Here is a 23,561-nt window from a genome sequence, read left to right on the forward strand (position 1 = left end):
ATTTAGCGAAAAGATTTGCCTTGAGCTGTTTCCGGAACAGTAGGTACGAGGTTGAGGCTCTGAGCTCCAAAGGCAGTGAGTTCCAGAAGATCGGAGCAAGGGTCGCAAATTTAGAGCCTCCCCATTTCTTTCTCTGGAACCATGGGACCGTAAGAAGGGATTGGGTAGGTGACCGCAGTTCCCTAGCGGGAACATAGGGGATAATCTCAGATGAGATGAAAGCCGGAGCCGTGCCCAGTCGTGCTTGAAAGGTGATAGAGGCAAGCTTGAACTGGACACGGGCACAGACAGGAAGCCAGTGTAGGGACTTTAGGAAGGGAGTGGTATGGTGAGATTTAGGAAGTTTGAACACCAGGCGCACCGCCTGGTTTTGGATCTGCTGCAACCGCCGAAGACTATATGCAGGAATGCCTGCATATAGGGCGTTGCCGTAATCCAGGCGGGACACGACCATGGCGAGGGTAATCAGTTTTAGTGCATCAAATGAGAAAAAACGGGACACCTTGCGTATTGTACGCAGTGCCAGAAAGGAAGAGGAAACCACAGAGCTGACCTGGGAGTGAAGGGTGAGTTGGGAGTTGAGCTTAATGCCGAGAGTTTTGACTGAGGTAGAGGGGGCAGGTGGGTGCCAAGGGAAGGGGGCCAGAAGATGGGGGACCAGGGGCTAGATGAACCACCCGTCAACACCAGCTCAGTTTTGTCTGGGTTGAGTTTAAGATGATTGTGGTTCATCCAGTCACGGATGTGAATCATGATGGTTTGAAAATTAAGAGCAGAGTCGGGGGAGGAAGAAAGGTTAAAGACAAGCTGGAGGTCATCCGCATAATTAAATACGGCGACCTCCATTTGTTGCAGTGAAAAAATAAGTGGGGAAATGTATAGGTTAAATAAAAGGGGGGAAAGGGAGGAGCCTTGGGGGACCCCGCAATGAACGTTGCGGAAGTCCGCAGTGAAGTCACCCAGGCGGACAGCCTGGGTGCGGTCCCTCAGGAAGGAGGATAACCAGACCGACGCCGTGCCCCCGATCCCCGCCGCCCTGACACGGGAAAGCAAGATGGAATGGTCCACCGTGTCAAAAGCGGCTGAGAGATCGAGGAGGACCAAGGCCTGAGGTTGTTTGGTATCCATACCCTCCCTGAGGTTGTCAAGGACCGAAAGCACTACGGACTCCGTAGAGTGTACGGGGCGAAACCCGGCCTGGCGGTGGGCAAGGACCCCATTCTTCTCCACGAAAGAACTCAAGGCGGAGGTAACATGGCGCTCGAGAACTTTCGCCAGAAACGGCAGGAGGGAGATGGGGCGAAAATTGGCTGGGACTGTGGGATCGGCGCCCGGTTTTTTCAATATAGGGACAATGACAGCGGATTTGAGTGAGTTAGGTACCACGCCCTGAGAAAGAGAGCTGTTAAGAGCGTGGTGGGACTTCAGCCATGAGAGGCCTTGTGTCCAGATGGACACAAGGCCTCTCAAGACCTGGTGGGACTTCAGCCATGAGAGGCCTTGTGTCCAGAGGGAGTGGCTGGTGAACTTTTATTCAGGGCGTCTGGGACAGTGGGGGGTGGTGGGGTGTGAATAAGAGGGTGGCGGGAGGTTTGGAGCCACATGATCTGTGGAGTGTTACCTATTTACCTGTGTGGTATCGGTGGCACCGAATTAGGGTGTCGGAGCGTGTGAAAGTACCCCTAAGAACCAAGCTGGTACTTGCCGCATTGCGTAGTGGTGCAAAGTGAGTATTAGTGTTCAGCAGTAACTGCCTGTGAACTCCCTTTGCTTCAAAACACTGGTTGGCGGGTTTGGTTGATGCGTTGTTCTGGTGCCAAAAGCAATTCACCTGTCAACAATGGGTATACCCACGTGACCTTGTCTAACGGTGCTGCTAAAAGTGTTCTAATTCTGTGTATGTACAAGTTATTGATATTGTTGTAGTCCGGGGTGCACCCTATAGTTGTGTGAACTTCCATGAATAGGATTGTGCGGATGGGACATGGTCGGACGACGTGTTGCACCGCATAAAGGTGCTGAGTGGAGATTAGAATAGGACTTTTACCATGTGTGCATATTGTTGAGAACTGATCAACACAAACTGGGCCGAGTACTGCTAGTAAGATTGCCAAGTGTGACTCATGCCCCAGATTTCTGGATATTCATGTTGCATCGTTTACTGTGTGTGATGAATATGAATTACATTTCTTAACATCACATGTGAAGTGTCTTTTCTGTCGTGCACAATATTTATTGTGTGTGCTTGCAGAGCTCCTGCTTTACACATTGCTTCCGAAGGACCCCTGACTGCTCAGTGCCAAGCTACCCAAGGGTGAGCACGGGTTGTACAGTGTGTGTAATCACCTGCCCTTGAAAGGAGCGGTGCCTTATGCTTGGTTGGGGTATCCCAACCAGACAGTGCCACGTCCAACAGTGCTCTTCTAGGTGGAGTGTGATAGGACTATTCTCTGAAGAGACTGGGTGGTAAGAGGGTTACCTTTACAGAGAAGGATTGTGATAAAACTAATATGACTTTTTTGTTCGTTTTCAGCCACATACATGAACTAAGTACCATAAGTAAGTGAGTGGGAGTGTAGGAAAGCGCCCCTTTTCGACATGGTTAGCCCCACCTTTTGCCAGTGCTCTTTACCAAAAACTATACAATACATGCACCCAGAGGGCATCTTCGAGGTGCCCCTGAAAACCTATCAACTACTAGTGTACTGGCTGACTGGTTCTGATGAGCCTGCCACCACAGATGAGATTCTGACACCCAGGGGTGAGGGCCTTTGCTCTCAGGAGGTCAGGAGCACAGCCTGCTCTGGCAGAGGATGTTTTACACCCCTTACAGCAGGAGCACCCCTAAATTAGCATTCCAAAGCACAGAGCTTCAAAGAGCCCACCGCTTTTGACATGCAAATTTGGCTTCCCTCTGAGGTGAAGGGATGCAACACCCCCTCCCCTGACCAGGGCCTATTTGGCATCTGGACAGATGGGAAAATTAGTAGTCAGAGAGGCGTGTTCCCTTTCAGTCTTGTTCCACCCCTAAGGTGGGCTACCTGATGTGGACATGAAAATTAGGAACTATAGGAAAGGGTTTTGCCCACTTCCCACAAGAAGTGGTCATATAGGGGGCATAGCGATGCCAGGATTAAGTAGCCCATTGGCTACATCCCCAACACTCCTCCAAATCTAGTATTCAGGGTGGTCCTCGGCACAAGGAAGTCAGGAAGGAGGACCCTGGAGAGCTGCAAAAGTGAGAACAGAGAACCAGCAACTGACTTGGCACCAACCTTGCTGGCCTGTCTGATGTTCCCGACAATTGCGCCAAAAACAACTCGTCCTGCAGCTACTGTGCCTCCAAAAGCCTGGGAGGATTGCCAATCCTTCACCCAAGGCAAAGGAACTGCCATGGAGTGCTCCTCTGCAGGCACCCTAGAAGACTGGCAAGGACTACAGATCGCTGAAAACCTGACTTCGGAAAGTTCCACTGCACCCATACCTCCTAGCCTCAGTCTAAGTGGGCCAATGGTGCTAGTGTGGTCCCCAGACAGTGGACTCTTTGTCGCCTGCAGCCTCTTTGTGCAGACCCACTCTACTGCGAGTGTCTCCAGTGGTGAAAACCAGACCCCTCAGGATACCTCTGCATCCGACCGCCTTGACCCGCGGATAGGAGAACCAAAGATGTCCTCATGTCCCGAGCATTGCGAGACCTGAGCCCCTTCTTGGTTCAGCCAGACTGCACCCCCCCAGTCCCAGCTTGCAGCATCTTTGTAACCGGACCGATCCCCACAGGCGCTAAAAAGCACCTCTGCACCCAGCCGCCCCAGTGCTGCCAGAGGTGACCTGCTGGTGCGTTCTTAGACCTTGCCCCTTACTCACCTTAAGTCCAGAAGATTGGTCCTGTACGTCGCTGTAAAGTACCTGTAAGCAGTATATGTCTTTAATCCATAGGATAACCTTACTGCTTCAGATATTGCACTGTCAATTTTTTAAAACTGTTAAAATTGACAACTTGAAACGTACTTAACCGATTTTGATGGTCTTGGTGCCTAAAGTAATATAAATACAAATCTTATTTTCATAGATTGCTTTGGATCTCCTTATTGAGGCGTGTGCGTCATTTATTGACTGTTGGTGTACAGTAGATGTCTAACACTCCTCTAATACGCCGAAGGCTGTTCGACCACACTACCGCCTACGAGAGCACCTTGGGTTTGCTAAAGCAAGCCCCTCTCCACTTTTAACAGATACCTGGACCCTTTGCACAGTAGATTTCTTTTTGGTACACTATATAAAGAGCCAGTGTTCTAGGGATGGCAGGACAAAAGGGGTTTGTAGGTATCTAAAGCTAAAATTATGTGATACAATATATATATATTACAAAAGACTTCTTCACAGAAGGCAGGTCGCACACATGGGTCAAACAAAATTATTTTATTTATTTTTTTGCAAAATATATATACTGGGGCACCTGGAGGATATATATATATATATATAGATAGATAGATATATATATATATATATATATAGATATATATATATATATATCTATATATATATATATATATATATATATTTATTTATTAAACTCTTTGTAGTGAAGGGCGCTGATGAGGGCACAGACATTCGCCCGCATTGCATACGCCGCCAATATTTTGCTGTGCCCAATCAATAAAGCTTACCTGAAGGAATCCCCTCTGGACCCCAGCCTGCCTTTCTTCGGAGGAAGGTGTTTTTCGATATTTTTTGCGCTGGCCAGTGGCGCAATTTGGGTGTCCTTGACGCACAAGTGACCCCGGACGGCACTGGCTTTGCTTCACAGCAGTTCTGTAGTCGAGGGATCGACCAGTCCGGAGACCACCACAATGCTTTGGAGGGACCTAGGAGGTCCGAGGTATCTACCTCGGGAGGCCCGCGTGCAATGCACAAGAGGCCCCTGTTTAGTATTTCTCCAGAGCTCAGTGGTAGCGACAGCCCGAGGGGACCCAAGGGGAAGCTTTGTGACTTTGGACGCGGAGTGAGTCAGCCCGTATTAAAAATCTCGCTCCATCAACTGGCATTTGTTTGATCCCCGTTTCACCAACCTGAGTGTGCATCATGAAGCATTCTGGGAGCTGTAGGAAGCATTGGACTCCGGTAAAGCAGCAGGCAAATGGTATTTGGCGGGGGAGGAGCGACTCACCTCTTTAAACTTGTGAAGGGGAGCGGCACTGAATAGTAAACTCTTTGTAGTGAAGGGCGCTGATGAAGGCACACACATTCGCCCGAAATGCATACGCCGCCACTATTTTGCTGTGCCCAATCAATAAATAAAGCTTACCTGAAGAAATCCCCACTGGACCCCAGCGGAGGAAGGTGTGTGTGTGTGTGTGTGTGTGTATGTGTGTATATATATATATTATATATATATATATATATATATATATATATATATATATATATACATATATACACACACACACACACACACACACATTATATATAATGCAACGTGTCTATATTCTAATGCTTTAAACTTCATTAAAATACCTTTGGGCAAAAAGAAAAGCAGTTAGTCTGCTTCACTCTTATTCCTGGGAGAACCAACATTTTCCATATCCCGCAGTGACCTCACACTTATGCACTCACCAAGCCGTATGCGGTGCTGCGCTCATGTTCCTGGGTGATGTCCGCAACATATGCAAAAATGACAGAGAAGGTGACAGCAAAAACCCCTGACATGGAGATGACAGCAAAGTACCACCTACAGAAGAGAAAAAGACAATTGTAGATAAAGTAAAACCACCCTCCCAGAGCCTTATAGCCTGGGCCCTGGGCGAACATGGTGCAATCCACAGACGTCACACGTCACACTCCACACAAGGCCCAGCACCTCCACCTTCCGCCTCCCACTGTGCTTCTTTCCACTGTCAGATCTTTATCCCTTCTCCAAAAGAGAAACTTTGCTCCCCTCTAGTTTATAGTTTGCATGACCCAGAGAGCAAACAGAAACCTGTACTACAATGTTACCTTCAGTATATAAATAACAATATATGTGTTCTGTAATAGCACTATCGGGGATTCCCCCCCTGTGTTTGTTACACAACATTGATCCAAATGTAGTGGCAGAGTACGTGTGTTCTGGAGAACGTGTGGTGCAAAATGTACAATAGTCTACAAGAGAATGGTGTGCATTGCTCAGGTCGATCTGCCAGGCTGGATAACTCATGATCACCCCATCCACCCATGGAAGAAGCCCCCTTCTCTTCATTCTACTGGGCGGTTCCCTTTGGCAGCATAAGGTTAGGTTTGCACCTAAGGGAGGGGTCTTTGCACAGTGAGCAACAATACTGGGCCATTTACAATGCCCTGAACTGGGTGCACCACTGCACTCACTCCCATAATGGGGCAGCAACCCCTGCTCTGCACAGCGGTAGGAAAACTTCCTCACCCGGTGCAGGTTTGGAACTTTGACCCACCTCATGTGTGATGCAACCCTACTGTGTCCTGACTCAAAGAACTGACCTTGTGACTGGTGCACATGACCTGCCAGCATTTGAGGCAACTGAAGAGGACCACAGCTGGACCACTGGCCTCCCCAGTGGGACAACTGGCCTCCCCAGCGGGACCAGTGGCCTCCCCAGCGGGACCAGTGGCCTCCCCAGCGGGACCAGTGGCCTCCCCAGCGGGACCAGTGGCCGCCCCAGCGGGACCAGTGGCCGCCCCAGCGGGACCAGTGGCCTCCACAGCGGGACCAGTGGCCTCCACAGCGGGACCAGTGGCCGCCCCAGCGGGACCAGTGGCCGCCCCAGCGGGACCAGTGGCCTCCACAGCGGGACCAGTGGCCTCCACAGCGGGACCAGTGGCCTCCCCAGCGGGACCAGTGGCCTCCACAGCGGGACCAGTGGCCTCCCCAGCGGGACCAGTGGCCTCCCCAGCGGGACCAGTGGCCTCCCCAGCGGGACCAGTGGCCTCCCCAGCGGGGCCAGTGGCCTCCCCAGCGAGGCCAGTGGCCTCCCCAGCGAGGCCACTGGCCTCCCCAACGGTTCCAGTGGCCTCCCCAGCGAGGCCAGTGGCCTCCACTGCGGGACCAGTGGCCTCCACAGCGGGACCAGAGGCCCCCACGGCGGGACCAGAGGCCCCCACAGCGGGACCAGAGCCCCCACAGCGGGATCAGAGGCCCCCACAACGGGACGAACAGTGTCTACAAAGGGACGAATGGTGTCTACAAAGGGACGAATGGTGTCTACAAAGGGACGAGCAGTCTCCACAATGGAACAGAAGGTTTCTCCAGTCACAATACCCCATTCACCTTTAAAGTGCCCCATGATCAGAGGCTGTTCATATCATTCTAAAATGCGTCTACTTAAACAACTCAATAACATTGGTTAATCATTTGACTGTTGAAAAAGTTTACATGCAGCTGACTACATCAACTGATTTTCTGTCTGATGACTTTACCAAACCACTAAGCACTGGTCTTGGCCATATGTGTTATTATACATGTTTAATTCTCTACAATGCTGCAACAAATAACAAACAGGCACCATTCCTCATCGTTCTCAAGCTTCTCAAGCTTCCAACAACCCTCTCAGTTTATCCAATCACTGCTCACAGCCACGCTCTTCCTCCTTTTCTTCCAATGGCTGCTGAACTGTGTCCCACTTCTACCCAATTACTGTTCACAGTGCCCTCTTCTCCCACTTACCAGCTACCCCCCAGACCAAGTCTACCCAATCACTTCTCACAGCTACAACGCCCCACACTCACACTCTGCTGACAACCTCTCTTCACTTACCTTCATGTTACCAAGAATCCATTCTACTCACCATGGGCTGATCTGCATCAGGGGGATGGGCGCACATGTAAAGAAGACAGTAAGTAGGAGGAAGGACTTCCTGCCCCAGACATCAGACAATGCCCCGATAAGAGGGGCGCTCAGGAACGACAACAGGCCCTTGAGAGAGACAGAAAGCACACGTCATTGAGTTTGCCAGCCCCAGTGTTTAAAGTAACTCTTGACTATGCTAGCACCCATAATCTGCCACTCAATACCAGCCACTTCAGTGCTTTAAGGACCAGTCTCGAGCAGATAGTACAAGACACTCAAAGAAGCACAGACTTCGGGTATTTTTATAGTTTGAGATTACTTTGCATCAAAGTCTGAAGCGTGCCCACTCCTCTAGAAGTGCATTTCTACATACCACTGGGCATCTGATCACATGTGCCCACAGATGCCCCCCGCGTAGGTACTTCAGGCATTACCTTGACTCCATGGATGAGGCCATTCATCAAGAAGGTGTGCTGAGGAAAGGTGGTGTGCAGCACCTGGGAAGAAACACATATCATCAGCCAACCCTTAGAGCTTGCAGTGCATTATACCTGGGCATTTTAACCACACTCCATGCATTTTAACCACACCCTCAAATGAGCTGTTAACAAATTAAACAATTATCACTTGACTGCAACAAACATGTGCTGTTGGCTTGAGCAAAGTTAGCATGGTTTCCTTGGGGACAATTTTTTTTTTTAAAGAAACAAACAATAGAAGTTTATTTTAGTTGCATTTTTAATTCACTCAAATCAAAGCAAAGGCTACAAATGCCTCCCCTGGACAATAACTTCAACGGTCAGAGGTAGGAATCTTAAGCGACACACAAGGAGAGTTCAAAGTACCACGGCTTACAGGTGTACAAACAAGAAAAGGAAAGATATCAGGTTGTTTCCTACAATCCCAAGGCTGACTGAACCTCTTCTTGGCTCAGTTGGTTTGCACAATGATGGACTATTAAAGGCAGGAGAATCACTGCATAAGAAAGTGAGTTTCTTCCTCATGCACAGAAGTGTTGCCATCCCACGAGTACAAGCATGTGTTGAGATCCCATCTGTACAAGTATGTGTTGCCATCCCACGCGTACAAGTATGTGTAGCCATCCCACGTGTCCAAGCACGTGTTGCAACCCCACGTGTCCAAGCACGTGTTGCAACCCCACGCATCCAAGCACATGTTGCAACCCCACGCATCCAAGCACGTGTTGCCATGCCAAGCCTACAAGCATGTGTTGGCATGCCAAGCCTACAAGCACAGCTTGACATACTACACGCACAAGCACACTTTGGCATTCCATGAGCATGTGTACATTATTATGGCTTAACACGCCGCTGGCATCTGCATCATCCATCGGTTTTGCAATCGAAGTTTCTACCTCTTTGCCTACGTTTGACCTTGAGTTGGGTGCATGGCCTCCACTCCTGAAGCTCATATCTGGGACCCTTAACGGCAGAACATTGCACAGACCACCTGTAGCGCCCACACGCAAGTTGAGCCTTGGTGGTCAGTCCTGCAAGTAAGGCTCAGGGCCCACATGCTACAAGGTGTCCATATTCCACATTTCAATGTAAACGTCAAATTCTGGAAACCCACAAAGTGATTCACGGCTAAGATACTGAGTAAAAGAATAGCTCATGGAGAGTCCAAGGCACCGCTTAATGTTTAACCGTGCCATCTCTGAATGAACTTGAAGGCTATTCAAGGAAGAAAAAACCCTGACTAAGCCTCCTGAAGGTGGCATCAGCCATCACCACCCTGACCCAAACCCATGGACATGGAAGGGGGGTTTGTAATTGGCACGAACCAATGTTCTTTCCCATACAGGCCCAACATCTCAATACAACACCCAATGAGCACAACTAATAAATGCAGCGCATAGTCCTGAAGTGAAATAAAAGGAATTCACAACTTGCTTCTTTGTCCATGGGTCCAGGCTCTCAGAATGTAACAGAAACAAATATTTTGCATTCATTTGGCATATGGAATCTAAAAAAAAAATGTTTTTAACTAAGAGAGAAGAGAAATCCCAATCCCACGCCAGACAAATCGTTCCTAAATTTGGCATAGATAAAAGAGAAACATTTAAAAGAATTAACACTTTATGTTAAGGCTGTGAATTACATGAAATGAACAGTCTTAACAGGGTCTGCTCTCTTTATAGCCCAGAGGTGGTTGTGCGTCGGAGTCTATCAAGCAAGGAGTTTGATTTGGAAAATAATATGGGTGAGTGGAAGAGCACAGACTTGGGCTGCGACTCCAGGCTCGCGGCCACGTGATGCCTGCCCATGACAGCAGCACCCACTGGAAGTATCTTCTGGGAAGGCCCAGCATTCTATCTCCCCAGATCTGGATCACCAGTGTGTGTACACACATTCCTAACTCCCATCGCCGAATACAGCAACCATAGTTTGAAGGATCTGTAAGACCTCCAATCTTGGACACTCCGTCACACAAACAATGCAGTCTCTGTGACAGTTTCTGCCGAAAGCTACAAGGTGTTTTTTGTAATTCAAATGTGTCCAAGTTCCCAAATATTCTCTTTAAATAGCGTTCAAGATGTAGCTTCAAGTTTAAATACTGAGGGTGTGAAGTCGTGCGACGCTGAAGCTCTTTACATTGCAGGGTCCTCAATTCTAGCTGAGTTGGTCGTCACAGAGTCCATCTTGCTCGATTCTTGCTTTTCCGAGGTCAAACATATGAACACAACAGATAAAGTATATTATATACTTCAGAAAGATATGGAAGGAACTCAGGATCAAAGGATAATGTTGAAGATTCTTGGTATCCCTTGACGAATAGATCCGTAGATAGACAGACAGATTGGTTTCATGGCAGTGAAAGTAAAGATGGCCATATAACAAGTCATTTACAGCAACTGTACTAATAATCATGCATTCACACATTTATCATGTTCTGGGTAAGAACTCTCAGCTCTGGGGGCCCTCCCTGTCCCTGCCTACCAGATGAAGAGCCTTGGCTTTTGGCTAGACTCTACTCGGTCCATGAAGCCTCAGGCCGCCACGGTGGCCTCCTCGTGTTTTGCCACTATGAGGTGGCTTAGAAAGATCCTGTGGATAATTCCATTCGCTGCTCAAAGTACCGTCATTCATGCTCGGATTATGTCCAGGTTAGATTATGGTAACATTTTAGATCTAGGAGCGGACAAGTCCGTGATCGGGCACCTCCAAGTGGTGAAGAACTCGGCTGCCAGGCTCCTGTTATGGCTTTCTAAACACTACTCCGAGTCCGGCCTTCTTCACGACCTCCTCTGGCTCACCGTGGAGAAGTGTATCACTTTCAAAGCACTATGCTATATGCACAAAATACACTCCAACTCCAGGCCTAAGTATATGCAAAACCTTGTCTCTCCCCACCACCTTCCTGACTCTACTTTCCAGTAAACAATCTCTGTTCACCGATCCTAGAGTCAGGTGCACCCGGATGAGCGGTCGCTCCCGGATTCTCTCCGATGCTGCACCTCTCTCTGCTCACCTTTCGCAAGGAGCTGAAAGCCTGGTTATTCGGAGGTCTCTTAGAGCTCTCTTGCCCGCTGCTTAGCGCTGGGAAACCCTCTGGGTAGCCATGCGCTCTACAAGATCTAAATATTAATAATAATTACTACAAGGCAAATGTCAAGTGTGAGTTTATTGCCAACAGTACATGAAAGGGACATACGAAAAACTGTTTTTACTGACTGAGCGATTGGACGTAAAACTATTTTACACGAGGACATCGACCTCCTAATAGTCAGATACCTGTTGAGTGTAATTTTACAGTGAGGCACAATTTTAACCTTTACAGTCCTGGTTAAATACATTTGTAAACCAAATAAACATGAAAAAATGCAATGGCATAAAGCATTTATGCAGAAGCCTTAGAAGCTCTCCCCTGTGATTGCAACTGGGGCTGCGAGCTAATCGTTTGTTGCCTGTGAACTAGAACTGTGACTGCATTATTTTAGTAGCGTTTATTATCTATGTAGGAAGAATTTTTTAAACAGATCGATAAATTGTATTTTGGGGGCTTTTTACTTCGGAATAACTGGGAATTTAAATTAGGAACTCTAACACCCTCCACACGCTTTACTCATTTCCTACCACCGTTTCTGACGATTTGTTCAGGCGTCTGGCGGCGGTGGGCGCCATCTTGGGAGTAGCGGGGTCAGCGCTCTAGTCGCGCCGGACTCCCACCCTCCTCTTCCTATATCATGTGTGTCATGGCCAGACTGCGCAGCGGGCGGGCGCGCCGGGCGCGCGCCGAAGCCGCGCCTAAGCCAAGCCCGTCTGTGCCCGTCCGTGCCTGGACCGAGCCCAGGGCCATCCCCCCTGCACCTTTGAAGACATCAAGGTTGGCCTACACAGCTAATGACCTTTTTAACTTAAACAACACCTTACATAAGGCGCATGACCCCCCGATATGCCTACTCGCTGATCCCATCGGAGGGCCATTTCTTTGTACTCTCTGTAAAACAACCAACCCGGCAATACCGACAATCCAGAAACAAATACAAGCGGCACTTGTCAATGTCCGCTCGCTTCCTTGCCATAAAATAGACATATTAGAGCTGCTTAATACTTACGCGATTGACCTCCTGTTTCTTACTGAAACTTGGGGAGACAACGCTTCGGGACCAGATTTTAAAGCTGCCATGCCAGAAGATTACTGTGTCCACAGGCAGGGCCGCATCTCAGCGCATAAGGGTGGAGGGATTGCAATAATATATCGCAATAGCCTCCGCGTTAAAGCTATTGATTTAAAGCACATGAGCTGTGAGGCATTTGCCTTTACTGTGACGCTTCCCACCAATCAAACATTTACAGGTGCCCTTCTGTACCGACCCCCAGGCTCTCGTACGACATTTCTTTCACAACTCCATCAACTGAGTGAGTTAGCCGTGGAACACAAATACTACACCGTATTGGGTGATTTTAATTTTCATCTCGAATCCCTGACGGACAAAGACACTGACCAGCTCATTAATGACCTCCTCTCCGTGGAACTTGAACAACTGATAACGGCTCCAACTCACAAAGCAGGACATACGCTTGATGGTATTTTTACCAATAATCCACACATTACCATGAATAAAATACTACCTCTAGTATGGTCGGATCACTCTGCCATTCTTTTTGATATCAAAATCAAAACTACAGCTCTTAAAAGTACATCTCAGAACTCCTATCAAACCACCAGAGACTGGAAAAACCTAGATTATAATCAACTTGCACAGATTCTCACTGATGCTTTCATGGGTATAGACACCGAAATTGACCCAAATTCTGCAGCCATCAGATACACCTCCATTCTGGAAGGGGCATTTTCCACATTAGCTCCACCCAGAACATCCAAACACAACAGGAAGACCCCCTCTGCCCCTTGGTTTACTGAACAACTTAGACTTCAACGACAACACTGTCGCAACTTAGAGCGCCACTGGCGCAAACATTACAACTCATCAGATAAAACAACATACAAAGCTGCACTTCATAGCTATAAGCAGAGAATAGCTACAGAAAAAAACTTCTATTATACCACCCAAATAGACCAAGCTAAATGCAGCATGAAGAAACTGTTCGAAGTAGTAAACCATCTTGCTGAACCACCCAATCCACCCACCGAAGCATCTCAAACTCTTTGCAATACATTGGTTGACTTCTTCTCTGAAAAGGTCACATCTATATTTAAGGATTTCACTCCAAATTCTAATATCACTGATTCATCTAACATACAAACAAACCTGAGTAATACAGCTTTAATGGAATTCACTAAGATTGATTCACAACACATCCATAAACTAATTCTGTCAATTAAATCTGGTTCCCCACTGGACCCCTGTCACCCTTCCATTCTTAACACTATTCCAGATATCATTACTATACCACTGACACACATCTGTAATATCATGTTTTCAACAGGTTCATATCCAAATATCTGGAAAAATACTATAATCAAACCACTTCTTAAAAAACCATCCCTGGACCCTTCACTACCTTCCAGCTACCGTCCTATTGCATCTCTGCCGTTCCCAGCTAAGATCTTTGAATCTGTCATGAACAAACAACTGTCTGATTTCATTCAAACTAACGACCTTTTAGATGACACTCAGTTCGGTTTTCGACAAGGTCATGGAACAGAAACTGCCTTGATTAAGGCCGCAGATGAAATAAGAACTTCGATGGACAACGGAGGACAGGCTGTCCTGATTTTGCTGGACCTATCGGCGGCTTTCGACACGGTCGATCACTCCACTTTGATCGGCCGTGTCGAGGCCATCGGTATCAAACACAAAGCCAGAGATCTTATTACATCCTTCCTGGCTGACCGCAAACAGGCAGTTAAGTTAGGTACTTTTACCTCTCCTACCTTCAGCCTACCTTGTGGAGTGCCGCAGGGTTCCTCGCTAAGTCCGACCCTTTTTAATATCTATGTTTCGGACTTAGCGAGGGTAATAAAAGCCTATAACATCAACCTAACAACATACGCTGATGATACCCAGTTGGTACTATCCATACACAAAAACGGTTCCAAGATAGCAGCAAATTTCAAGGACGGCATGAGGGCCATCAGCATTTGGATGGCTTCCAACTGTCTAAAACTTAATTCTTCAAAGACGGAAGTCATGCTCTTTGGTAGGATTCAGCCTCTGTGGTCTCCCTTATGGTGGCCGGAGGAAATGGGAACTCCACCTCAACCAGTCAGTAAAGTCAGAAACTTGGGAGTTATATTTGATGATAAACTCCTTTTCCATCATCATGTGAACGCTGTAGTCTCATCATCATTCAACATCTTAAGGAAAATAAAAAAACTTCTCCCTTATCTTCCTACAACTACAGGAAAAACACTAATATCAGCTCTGGTGTTCTCACGTACTGACTACTGCAATGCCCTCTTCCTCAACGCACAACAAAAGGTCATCTCTAAACTTCAAATGATACAAAACGCCTCAGCCAGAGTTTTATTGGGCATTCCAAAATTTAGCTCTGTCTCTAGACATCTGGACCAACTGCACTGGCTTCCGGTCAGAAGTCGCACGAAATTCAAGGCCCTTTGTATTGTCTACAAGGCAATAAATAATGTGGGACCCAAATTTCTTAGGAGTTCACTCAAGCCTTTGGCAACCTCCCGAACGCTTCGTTCCAACACTGCTCATCTGCTTCACGTACCCAGAACAAGGAAAGTTAACTGGGGAGACAGATGTTTTACCACCGCAGCCGCAAAACTATGGAATTCCCTTCCTTTTAATATAAAATCCAGTCCAACGCTAATCATCTTCAGAAAGCAGCTAAAGACATGGTTGTTTTCCCAATGATATGATTATTCATAAATCACTCTAATACTGCCTCAGAGATCTATTTTATTGGTATCAACCCTAGCCCTCAGCGCCGAGACACCTAAGGGTAATTGTAGCGCTTTAAAAATCGCATAAATAAATAAATAAATAAATAAGCACAGAATGCAATATGTTATTTATTGCCATGGATATAGGCGGGGCATCGTGACTCATGTGAGGCTTCGCCTCGCGAGTGCGGGGATGGGCCATGACTCAAAATCATGGTAACGAATAGCACATTACACTCAGTGCATTTATGTATTAAATATTTTATTGAGCATAGGCAAGGAAATGCACCTCCGAGACATTTGTAGGGGCCGTCACCACTCCAGGGAGGCCTAGGTCAGCTACCCCTCTGACACCCAACACGAGGCCAGCGGGTACATCATCTGTTAACACAGCAAGCCGCCTACAACCCAGCTGGGCCGGCCGCGTCATAAGAGGTGCTACAACGGTGCAAGCTGAGCAGTGCTAGTGCAATTTGAGAAACAAAGAACTGTAAACAACCCCCCTACCCTTCCCACCCAACCCTCCCCTCTCCTTGTCCATTTCCGGGATTAGTCCGTTGGTTGTGGTCCACCATTAACAATCAGGTGGTGCTGCGCGCGCAGGGCCCTTGCGCTTACGGGCGTATGTCTTGGGGTCTGGGAGAGGTGTTTCTGCCAGGCGTAACAGGCGCAGGTAGCGTGGGCAGCTCACCTCCCGAAACTCCCCGGTAAGCAAGGTGAGGAATGGCCGCCAGAGTTCCGCAAAGTCCGCCCCCCTCCCTGCTGCCGCCAGTGATAGTTTCTCCATTCCCAGGATCGTCCAGAGCCGGTGAAGCCACCCCAATTGCTGCGGCGCCTGGATAGCTCTCCAGTGGGCCACAATGTTTTGGACCGCAGCCCCAAGCGCAAGCGCGATCAAGCGTCCTCTCCAGGATTTCAGGGGGTACATGAGGGCGTTTGGGAGGCCTAGGATAATGTATGCTGGGAAGCGCGGCAGCTGTGTGTCCAGGTGTGCATCAATAAGGTTCAGGATAGGGTCCCAGTAGGGTTGCAGCGCCGCACAGCTCCATAGCAGGTGTTCCAATGTCCCTAGTTCCCCACACCCCCTCCAGCATCTGTCACTTATTCGGGCGTCCCATTGATGTAGTCTCTCAGGGGTGTGGTACCAATATGTGGCTACCTTGGTCAATGTCTCGGTAAGCCCGGTGTGGTGCGCCGAGTGTCTGGCCCTATGGTACACCCCCTCCCACTCTTTCCTAGTGAGCTGCCTCCCCAGGTCCCTTTCCCACCGGACTTGACCCGCGTTGTACGTGTGTGCCTGAGTGAGAAGTAGCTGCTGGTAAAGGTCTGAGACCAATTTCTTGTCCGAGGTGCGCGTCAGCAGCCACCGTTCGTAGGGCGTGAGGTGCCGTTGGGCCCCGGTCTGGATCGAGGGGTGGAGCACCCAGTGGCGCACCTGCAGATATTGCAAGCGTTCCGATTCGGCCACGCCGTAATCCGCCTTGACCCGCTGGAACGGGAGGACCCCCTTGATGTCGAACATGTGTCCCGCCGCTCTACAGGGCGTCGTCCGCCACGTCGTGAATGCTCCGGGGTCCAAGCCCGGCGAGAAGTCTGGGTTCTCAAAGATGGGAGTCATAGGTGAGGGGAAGGTGGTCAGCCCTTTGGCCACGGCCACTTTGTCCCACACGCGCAGGGCGGTGCTAGTGATTTCAGAGGCGTACAGGTTAGGGGGACGGTGTCGGCGTGGCAGGAAAGGCACGCCCTGGAGGGTACGGCCGGCCACTGCCTGGTCCAGGAAGAGCCAGTGTTTGCCGGACTCCAGCTGGAACCATTCCACGAAGGTGCGCAGCTGTGCTGCCTGAAAGTACAGGGTGAGGTCGGGCACGCCGACCCCCCCGTTCGCCGGGGGCAGAGTGGCGAGTGTGTGCTTGAACCTAGGGCGCCGGCCGTTCCATATGAACCGTGACAGTTCCGATTGGGTTTGTTGGAGCCAACCCTTCGGAGGGTTCAAGGGGAGTGTCTGAAACAGATACAGGATCTGCAGCAGCAGTGTCATTTTGACTGTGGCTATCCTGCCCAGCCATGACAGTGTAAGCGGCTTCCAGCGCCGGAGCTGCTCCCGAAGTTTGAGTGTGAGGGCCTCGTAATTGACTCGCGCAGTACCCTTGACAGTAGGAGCCAGGCGAACACCCAGGTACGGGACGGTTGCGTCCGACCACTGCATCTTAAATTCCGATCTAATCTCGGCCACCACGTCTGGGCTCAGGGAGACGTTCAGGGCTTCAGATTTGGCTTCGTTAATTTTGAAACCCGAGGCCAGAGCAAAGGTGTGGAGCTCCACAAAGAGAGCACGCAGGGATTGCATGGGGTCGGTAAGGGACAGCAAGACGTCATCAGCGTACAGGCTGATCTTATGCGCGTCGGCACCAAATTTGATACCAGATATGAGCGCATGCTGCCGCACCCGCTGAGCCATCGGCTCCATATATAGAGCGAATAGAAGCGGCGACAGGGGGCAGCCCTGACGCGTGCCTCTGCCTATGTCGAATCTCGGGGAGGTATGACCGTTCACCCTGACCGTAGCATTGGGCCGGCGATAGCAATTGAAGATGCGGTGGCGGAGTTTCTCCCCAAAGCCGAAGTGGCGGAGGACCTGGTCCAGGTAGGGCCAGTGCACTCTGTCGAATGCTTTCTCCGCGTCGATGGTGAGGAGCATGCAGCCCGGTTTAGTGCGCGACCCTGCCTCAATGAGGTGCAGCACTCGCCTGGTGTTGTCGCTGGTCTGCCGTTGGGGGATAAAGCCGGCTTGGTCAGGGTCTACCAGCTGCTGCAGGTATGGTGCAATGCGGCCCGCCAGAATGCCTGTGTAGAGCTTCAAGTCTACGTTCAGCAGCGAGATGGGCCTGTATGAGCTACACATCGCTGGGTCACGGCCCGGTTTGGGAATGACAGAGATGGACGCCTCCAGCAGGTCCGGGTGGGTGGCCCCAGGCGTGTCAAAGGTGTTAAACAGGTCGCGCAAGAGGGGGGCAAGCCGCTGGCAAAAGGTCTTGTAGAAGGCCGCGGTATAGCCATCGGGTCCCGGGGATTTCCCCACCTTGAGGCGGGCAATAGCAGAGATGACTTCCTCCAGGCCAATGGGCCGTTCCAGAAAGTCCGCTTGGGCCTGGTTGAGGGAGGGGAGCTCCGCACCCTGCAGGTAGGCAGGGCCGGCAAGCGGGTCCAGGTGGTCCGCGTCATATAGCGCCGCATAAAAGTTGCCAAAGGTTGCCGCAATCGCCGCGTCTTCCGTGATCTGGCTGCCATCAGCCGACGAGAGGGAGCGTACCTGCTGCCGTTGGGTTTGCGCCCGTAGTCTACTGGCCAGAAGCTTCCCGCAGCGGTCGCCTCCGGTGTAATAGGCGTGCTTAAGGCGCATAGCGGCGTATTCCGCTACATCTTGGTCCAAAGCTGCCAACATTTTCCGCTCGGCGCATAATTGGCGCCAAGCCCTCGCCGCCCCCATGCGTTGGTGCATCTGTTCCAGCTCCGCCACCCGTTGTGTAAGCTCGGCACGCTTCAGCGCCCTGTCCCTGTTGTTGGCTGTGGCTATGGAGATGAGTTCCCCGCGGAGGACCGCCTTGAGGGCCGCCCACTGAGTGGCCTTTGACGTGTCATCATTGGCGTTGTGTTCCAAAAAGCGGTCAATCGCAGCTGTGAGGCGGGTTTGGGTGTCGGGCAACTGCAAGAGGCCGTCTCGCAGCCTCCAGTGTCGTTGCGGAGCTGGCATGGCGCCCACACGAAGTGTCGTTACCACTGGGGAATGATCCGAGAGCGCGGCTGGCAGTATCTCCACCTCCTCGACCTGCAGCGCTAGTTGAGAGGAGCACAGGAAATAATCCAGCCTCGCATACGTCTTGTGCGCCGCCGAGTAGTACGTGTATGCTATGGTCTGGGGGTGCGTGTGTCGCCATAGATCTATGAGGCCCAAGTCTGCCACATGCGCGTGTCCTGCTGCAGTGAGTGCACCCACCTGCCCGGATCTCTGGCCTGAGCGGTCCGCCGTGTTGTGAAACACAATGTTAAGGTCTCCCCCCAACAGCAAGTGCGTGTGTGTGGTGGACGTAACGGTCTCTAGTGCCGTATGTAAGAATCTCTCCTGTCCCTCGTTCGGGCCATAGACTGAGCCCACCAGCAAAGTATGGCCTGCAATCTGGAAGCTGTAAAGCAAAAGTCGCCCTCTAATTTCTGCCTCTTTCTGGAGGACCCTCCCCTCGAAGGACTTAGCTACTAGAATCGCCACCCCTGCTGCTTTCTTCGGGGAGGAGGAGAAGAACTGCCAGGGAAAGGCGCGTGATTTGAGTCTATGCTGATCGCTGCGAACAAGGTGTGTTTCTTGGAGTAGGCAGATATCCGCCTCGGAGCGCTCGAGGCAGGAGAGAATCGCTTTGCGCTTGTTTGGACTATTAAGACCCCGCACATTAAGCGAAAGCACTGTTAGGTGGCGTGTCATGTCTGGGGTAATAAGGAAGAAGCCAATCCCCACCCGGAGGTGGCCGCCATAGACCAACAGGCCACAAGAGACGCTGCGCAGGGGGTCCTACCGCCTCCTACCGTGATGTCAGAATCCCTTGGACAAGGAGAGCCCACCCGCCCCTCCCCCACCTCCCCCAACACCCCCCCATCCCCAACTGCCCCCCCCAACCTCAGCTCAACTGGAGCGACCCCCTTCTCCCGGGTCCCCCTCTCCCTTGGAGCAACTCCCCCCTTCTCTGCATCACCCCCCAACTCTCACCCCCAACTGGTAAAGAAATGAGGTCCAATATTGTCCCAGGTCCAGTCTCAAGGCCACTGGACCCGTGGTAGAGTACGTCCGTAGAATGGAAGCAGTGGCAGCAGTGCGAGCAGGTCGGTCCTCCCCTAGCACTCCGCTGTAAGCGCTGAGTCAGAGTCTCCATCTGGGAAGGCCAACAAGCACTCTGCCTTCGCCCCCGCCGCCGGACCGGTCTGATCCAACCCGGCCAAGACCTGTGGAGCTAGTGCGGTCCCCTCCCAGCGGTCAGTCACTATTCGCTTGCGCCAGGCCCTGCGCCACGGTTTCCACTGCAGCCCGCTGCCCTTCCTCTATCTCCGCAGCTGCGGGGCGCCTCGGTTTGCGTCTGCGGCGTTGCTGTTGCCAGCGTCCCGGGGTCGCCTCGTTGGGGGCCCCTTCACCCAGTGGGCCGTCGTCGACCGCTGGCTCGTCAAGTCCCAGTACGCGGCAAGCGTCCCTGAGGGAACGCGGCTGGTGAAGCACATTGCCTAGCCGAAACACCAAGCGGAAAGGGTGCCCCCAGCTATAGGAGACGTTGCGTTTTCTCAGTTCCGCTGTCACTGGCCGAAAGGTGCGCCGCTTCTCCAGTGTGAGTGCAGCCAGATCCTGGTATAACGTCGGCGAGTGGTCGCCAAAGGTGATCTTGTCCAATTGGCGGGCCTTGCTCAGGATCTCCTCCTTTGTTCTGTAGTCCTGTACACACACCAGGATGTCCGCCGGGTGAGCAGCGCCGGCTCTCGGCGGACCCGTCCGGTGGGCTCTGTCTAGTCGCAAGGGGGCATCCGCCTGTCGGCCCAGGATGTGGTTGAAGAGGCCCCGCGTGAACTGAAAGAGGTCCTCCGTGTCCGGGGATAGTTGTACTCCTCTGATCCTAATGTTATGCCGCCTGGAGCGATTCTCCAGATCCTCAGCATGCGTTTGGAGATCTACCTGTTGGTCATGTATGCGGGCCAGTTCCTGCCTTAGGGCCTCGATTTCAGTGTCCCGCGTGTCACTTTTCGCCTCCAGGTCCGCCACCCTCTCCCCTATGGCGTCGGTATCGCGGCGGACCTCCTTGATCTCGTCCTGAAGCTCCTTCTTTAGGGCATGGATGTCTTCCCGCAAACTGGAGAACAGGGATTCCAGGAAGGACCGCGTGACCGGGCCCTCGGGGTCCGTTCCTCTGGAGGGCGACGCGACCTCCACCTTCTTCTCCGCGTCACCTCGGGAATTGGGCCCCGTTTGTCCATTCCGCTTCCCCATGGTGGTGGGGGTGAAGAGGTCCTTAATGGTGCGGTCCTTCTTGGTCCTCCCGCCAGACATGCCCCCCAGGGGCCCCCAGCCGCGGCCGTCGACCACCTCCTCCGCTGGCCGCGGGTAGGCCCCTGGGTCCTGGGGAAGACCCTCCGGGCTGGGATGAAAGGTGCTTCCCGATGTCGCGGCTGCACTCGGCGGACGCAGCGCGATGGGGGCAGAGCTGCTGGAGCCAGGAATGGTGGGGGGCGCAAGGCTAGTCCCGGGCAGGGCTTGTTGCGGTCCAAAATGGCGCCCGCGGCCTTCAGGGCTGTGCTGCCAAGGGGGCGAGGAGGTGCGGCAGGCCCGCAGAAGCCCCGTCCAGTGATCTCAGGGGGCCTCGCACACCGCAGCGCGGGTCAGGCCCGCCGGCGCTGCAGCCGCCGGCGCTACGTGCGCCTACCAACGAATCCGTCAGAGCAGGAGGCCCCGCCAGGCCCACAGCACGCGGGAGCGTCTCCACGTGTCCCTCCGGCCACAATCGCCGCTCAAGCCGACGGGCCCCTCCGGGTTCCCAGTCCCGATGTCGTAGCAGCGTACAGGGGGCTCTGTGCGGCAGGGGCAGCGCTGCAGGCGGGCGCCAGCGATGAGGGAAGGACACGAGGCTAGGCCCAATCAAGGCGCGTTGCGTCCCAGTGCAGCGCCCGCCGACAGTCCCACCGCGCCTCCGGTGCTCGCAGCGGGGGCCGCCAACCCCCAGGTCGCGAGGGGGTCCGCGTGAACACCTCCTTCCCCCGGCGGTTACTGCTCCACAGAGGTAGGCTCGCTGGGCGCTGGGGGACCGCCCGTCCACCCCCGCTCCTCACCTCCGCTCTCAGGGCACCCGCCGGGCTCCTCCACACGCCCCCCCAGCAGGTGCCGGTGCAGTCCGCGGCTATCAGAGCCAAGCAGCCAAGGCGACGAGATGGTGCGGCAAGCCCGCAGAAGCCCCCGACCTGGGATCACGGGGGGCCTCGCGCTCCGCAGCGCGGGTCGGGCCTGCCGTCGCTGCCGCTGCCTGGTCCAGGTGCACCCGAGGCGGCGTCCGGACTCCGCCCACTACGGCCTCACTTTCGCTGCACTGCTCTCCTCAGGCCGCCGTGGCCGCCACGATTCCGGGCAGGGTCGGCGGGAATCACGCGCCGGGAACCGGCAATGCCGCTCCCCCGCACTTCTCCACAGTAGTGCCGGTGTTGGGCTTGCTAGGAAAGCGCTCGGGCCGGGATGAATGCTGTGAATATGCCAGTAAACGGCGGCCGGCGGCGGGAGCTCGACAGAGCACGTCCGCTCACACCGCCATCTTGGCCACGCCCCCCACTCAGTGCATTTATGAATACAAATGGTGTACAGACAAAATATCGACTCCAAAATATCGACTGGACATAATATCGAGTTTTAAATATAGACTGGACAAAATATCGACTGGACATAATATCGACTACAAAAATATTGTTTTTCAGGTAAGTGAAGTAATATCGACTGTATAAAATATAGATAGCAAAAATATCGAATTTTTAATAATATATAATATTTTTTAGTGTATTTTTATGTAATAATATGTGTGAATAGTGTGTATTAATGTTATAAAATATTTTATTAAATGAATTTTGTTTTTATAATAATTGCGTAATGTAATTCTGTAGCGGGTTGTGGGTTTATAGGGGAATAGGGTGGGAAGTAATTTAATAATAATTAATTAATATATGTTTGTTAATATTTTTAATTAATAATTAATTGATAATTAATTAATATTAATTAGTTAATTAATTAATATAATTTTGAACATATTTTGTATTAGTAATTAATTGTTAATTAATTATTTGTAATTAGTTAATTACATTAATTAGAGTACATTTTTAATATATTTAATTTTGTGTTATTTTTAAGTAATTAATTTGGAAAAAATAATATTTATTAAAATAATTACAGCTAATGTTCTAATATATTTACTTTATTGTTATTGTTAATTAATAATGAATTGGTAATTAAATAATCTTGATACATTTTGGGTAAAGGAGCATTTTTAGGGTTCAGGGTCAGTTTTCAGTTTTAGGGTAAAGGGGTATTTTTGGGGTTCAGGGTCAGTTTTCAGTTTTTGGGTAAAGGGGCATTTTTAGGGTTCAGGGTCAGTTTTCAGTTCATGGGTAAAGGGGTATTTTTAGGGTTCAGGGTCAGTTTTCAGTTCATGGGTAAAGGGGTATTTTTAGGGTTCAGGGTCAGTTTTCAGTTCATGGGTAAAGGGGTATTTTTAGGGTTCAGGGTCAGTTTTCAGTTTTTGGGTAAAGGGGCATTTTTAGGGTTCAGGGTCAGTTTGGGGTTTTTGGGTAAAGGGGCATTTTTAGGGTTCAGGGTCAGTTTTGGGTTTTTGGGTAAAGGGGTATTTTTAGGGTTCAGGGTCAGTTT

The 23,561-nt window shown here is 51.0% G+C and overlaps 1 protein-coding gene across 1 annotated transcript in view; it reads right to left on the minus strand.

Moving 5' to 3' along the window:
- The window catches only part of LOC147673064 (solute carrier family 71 member 1-like), an 80,183-nt gene that overhangs the window by 21,760 nt on the left and 34,862 nt on the right, over positions 1-23,561 (minus strand). The window contains exons 3-5 of the mRNA XM_086946746.1: positions 8,230-8,292; positions 7,794-7,921; positions 5,614-5,728 (exon numbers count right to left, since the gene is read on the minus strand). Of these exons, the coding sequence (XP_086802872.1) occupies positions 5,614-5,728; positions 7,794-7,921; positions 8,230-8,292 (306 nt within the window). The remainder of the gene's footprint in view (positions 1-5,613; positions 5,729-7,793; positions 7,922-8,229; positions 8,293-23,561) is intronic.

This window comes from Lissotriton vulgaris, chromosome 12 (genome assembly GCF_964263255.1).
Source record: "Lissotriton vulgaris chromosome 12, aLisVul1.2, whole genome shotgun sequence".
Taxonomy (NCBI): Eukaryota; Metazoa; Chordata; class Amphibia; order Caudata; family Salamandridae; genus Lissotriton; species Lissotriton vulgaris.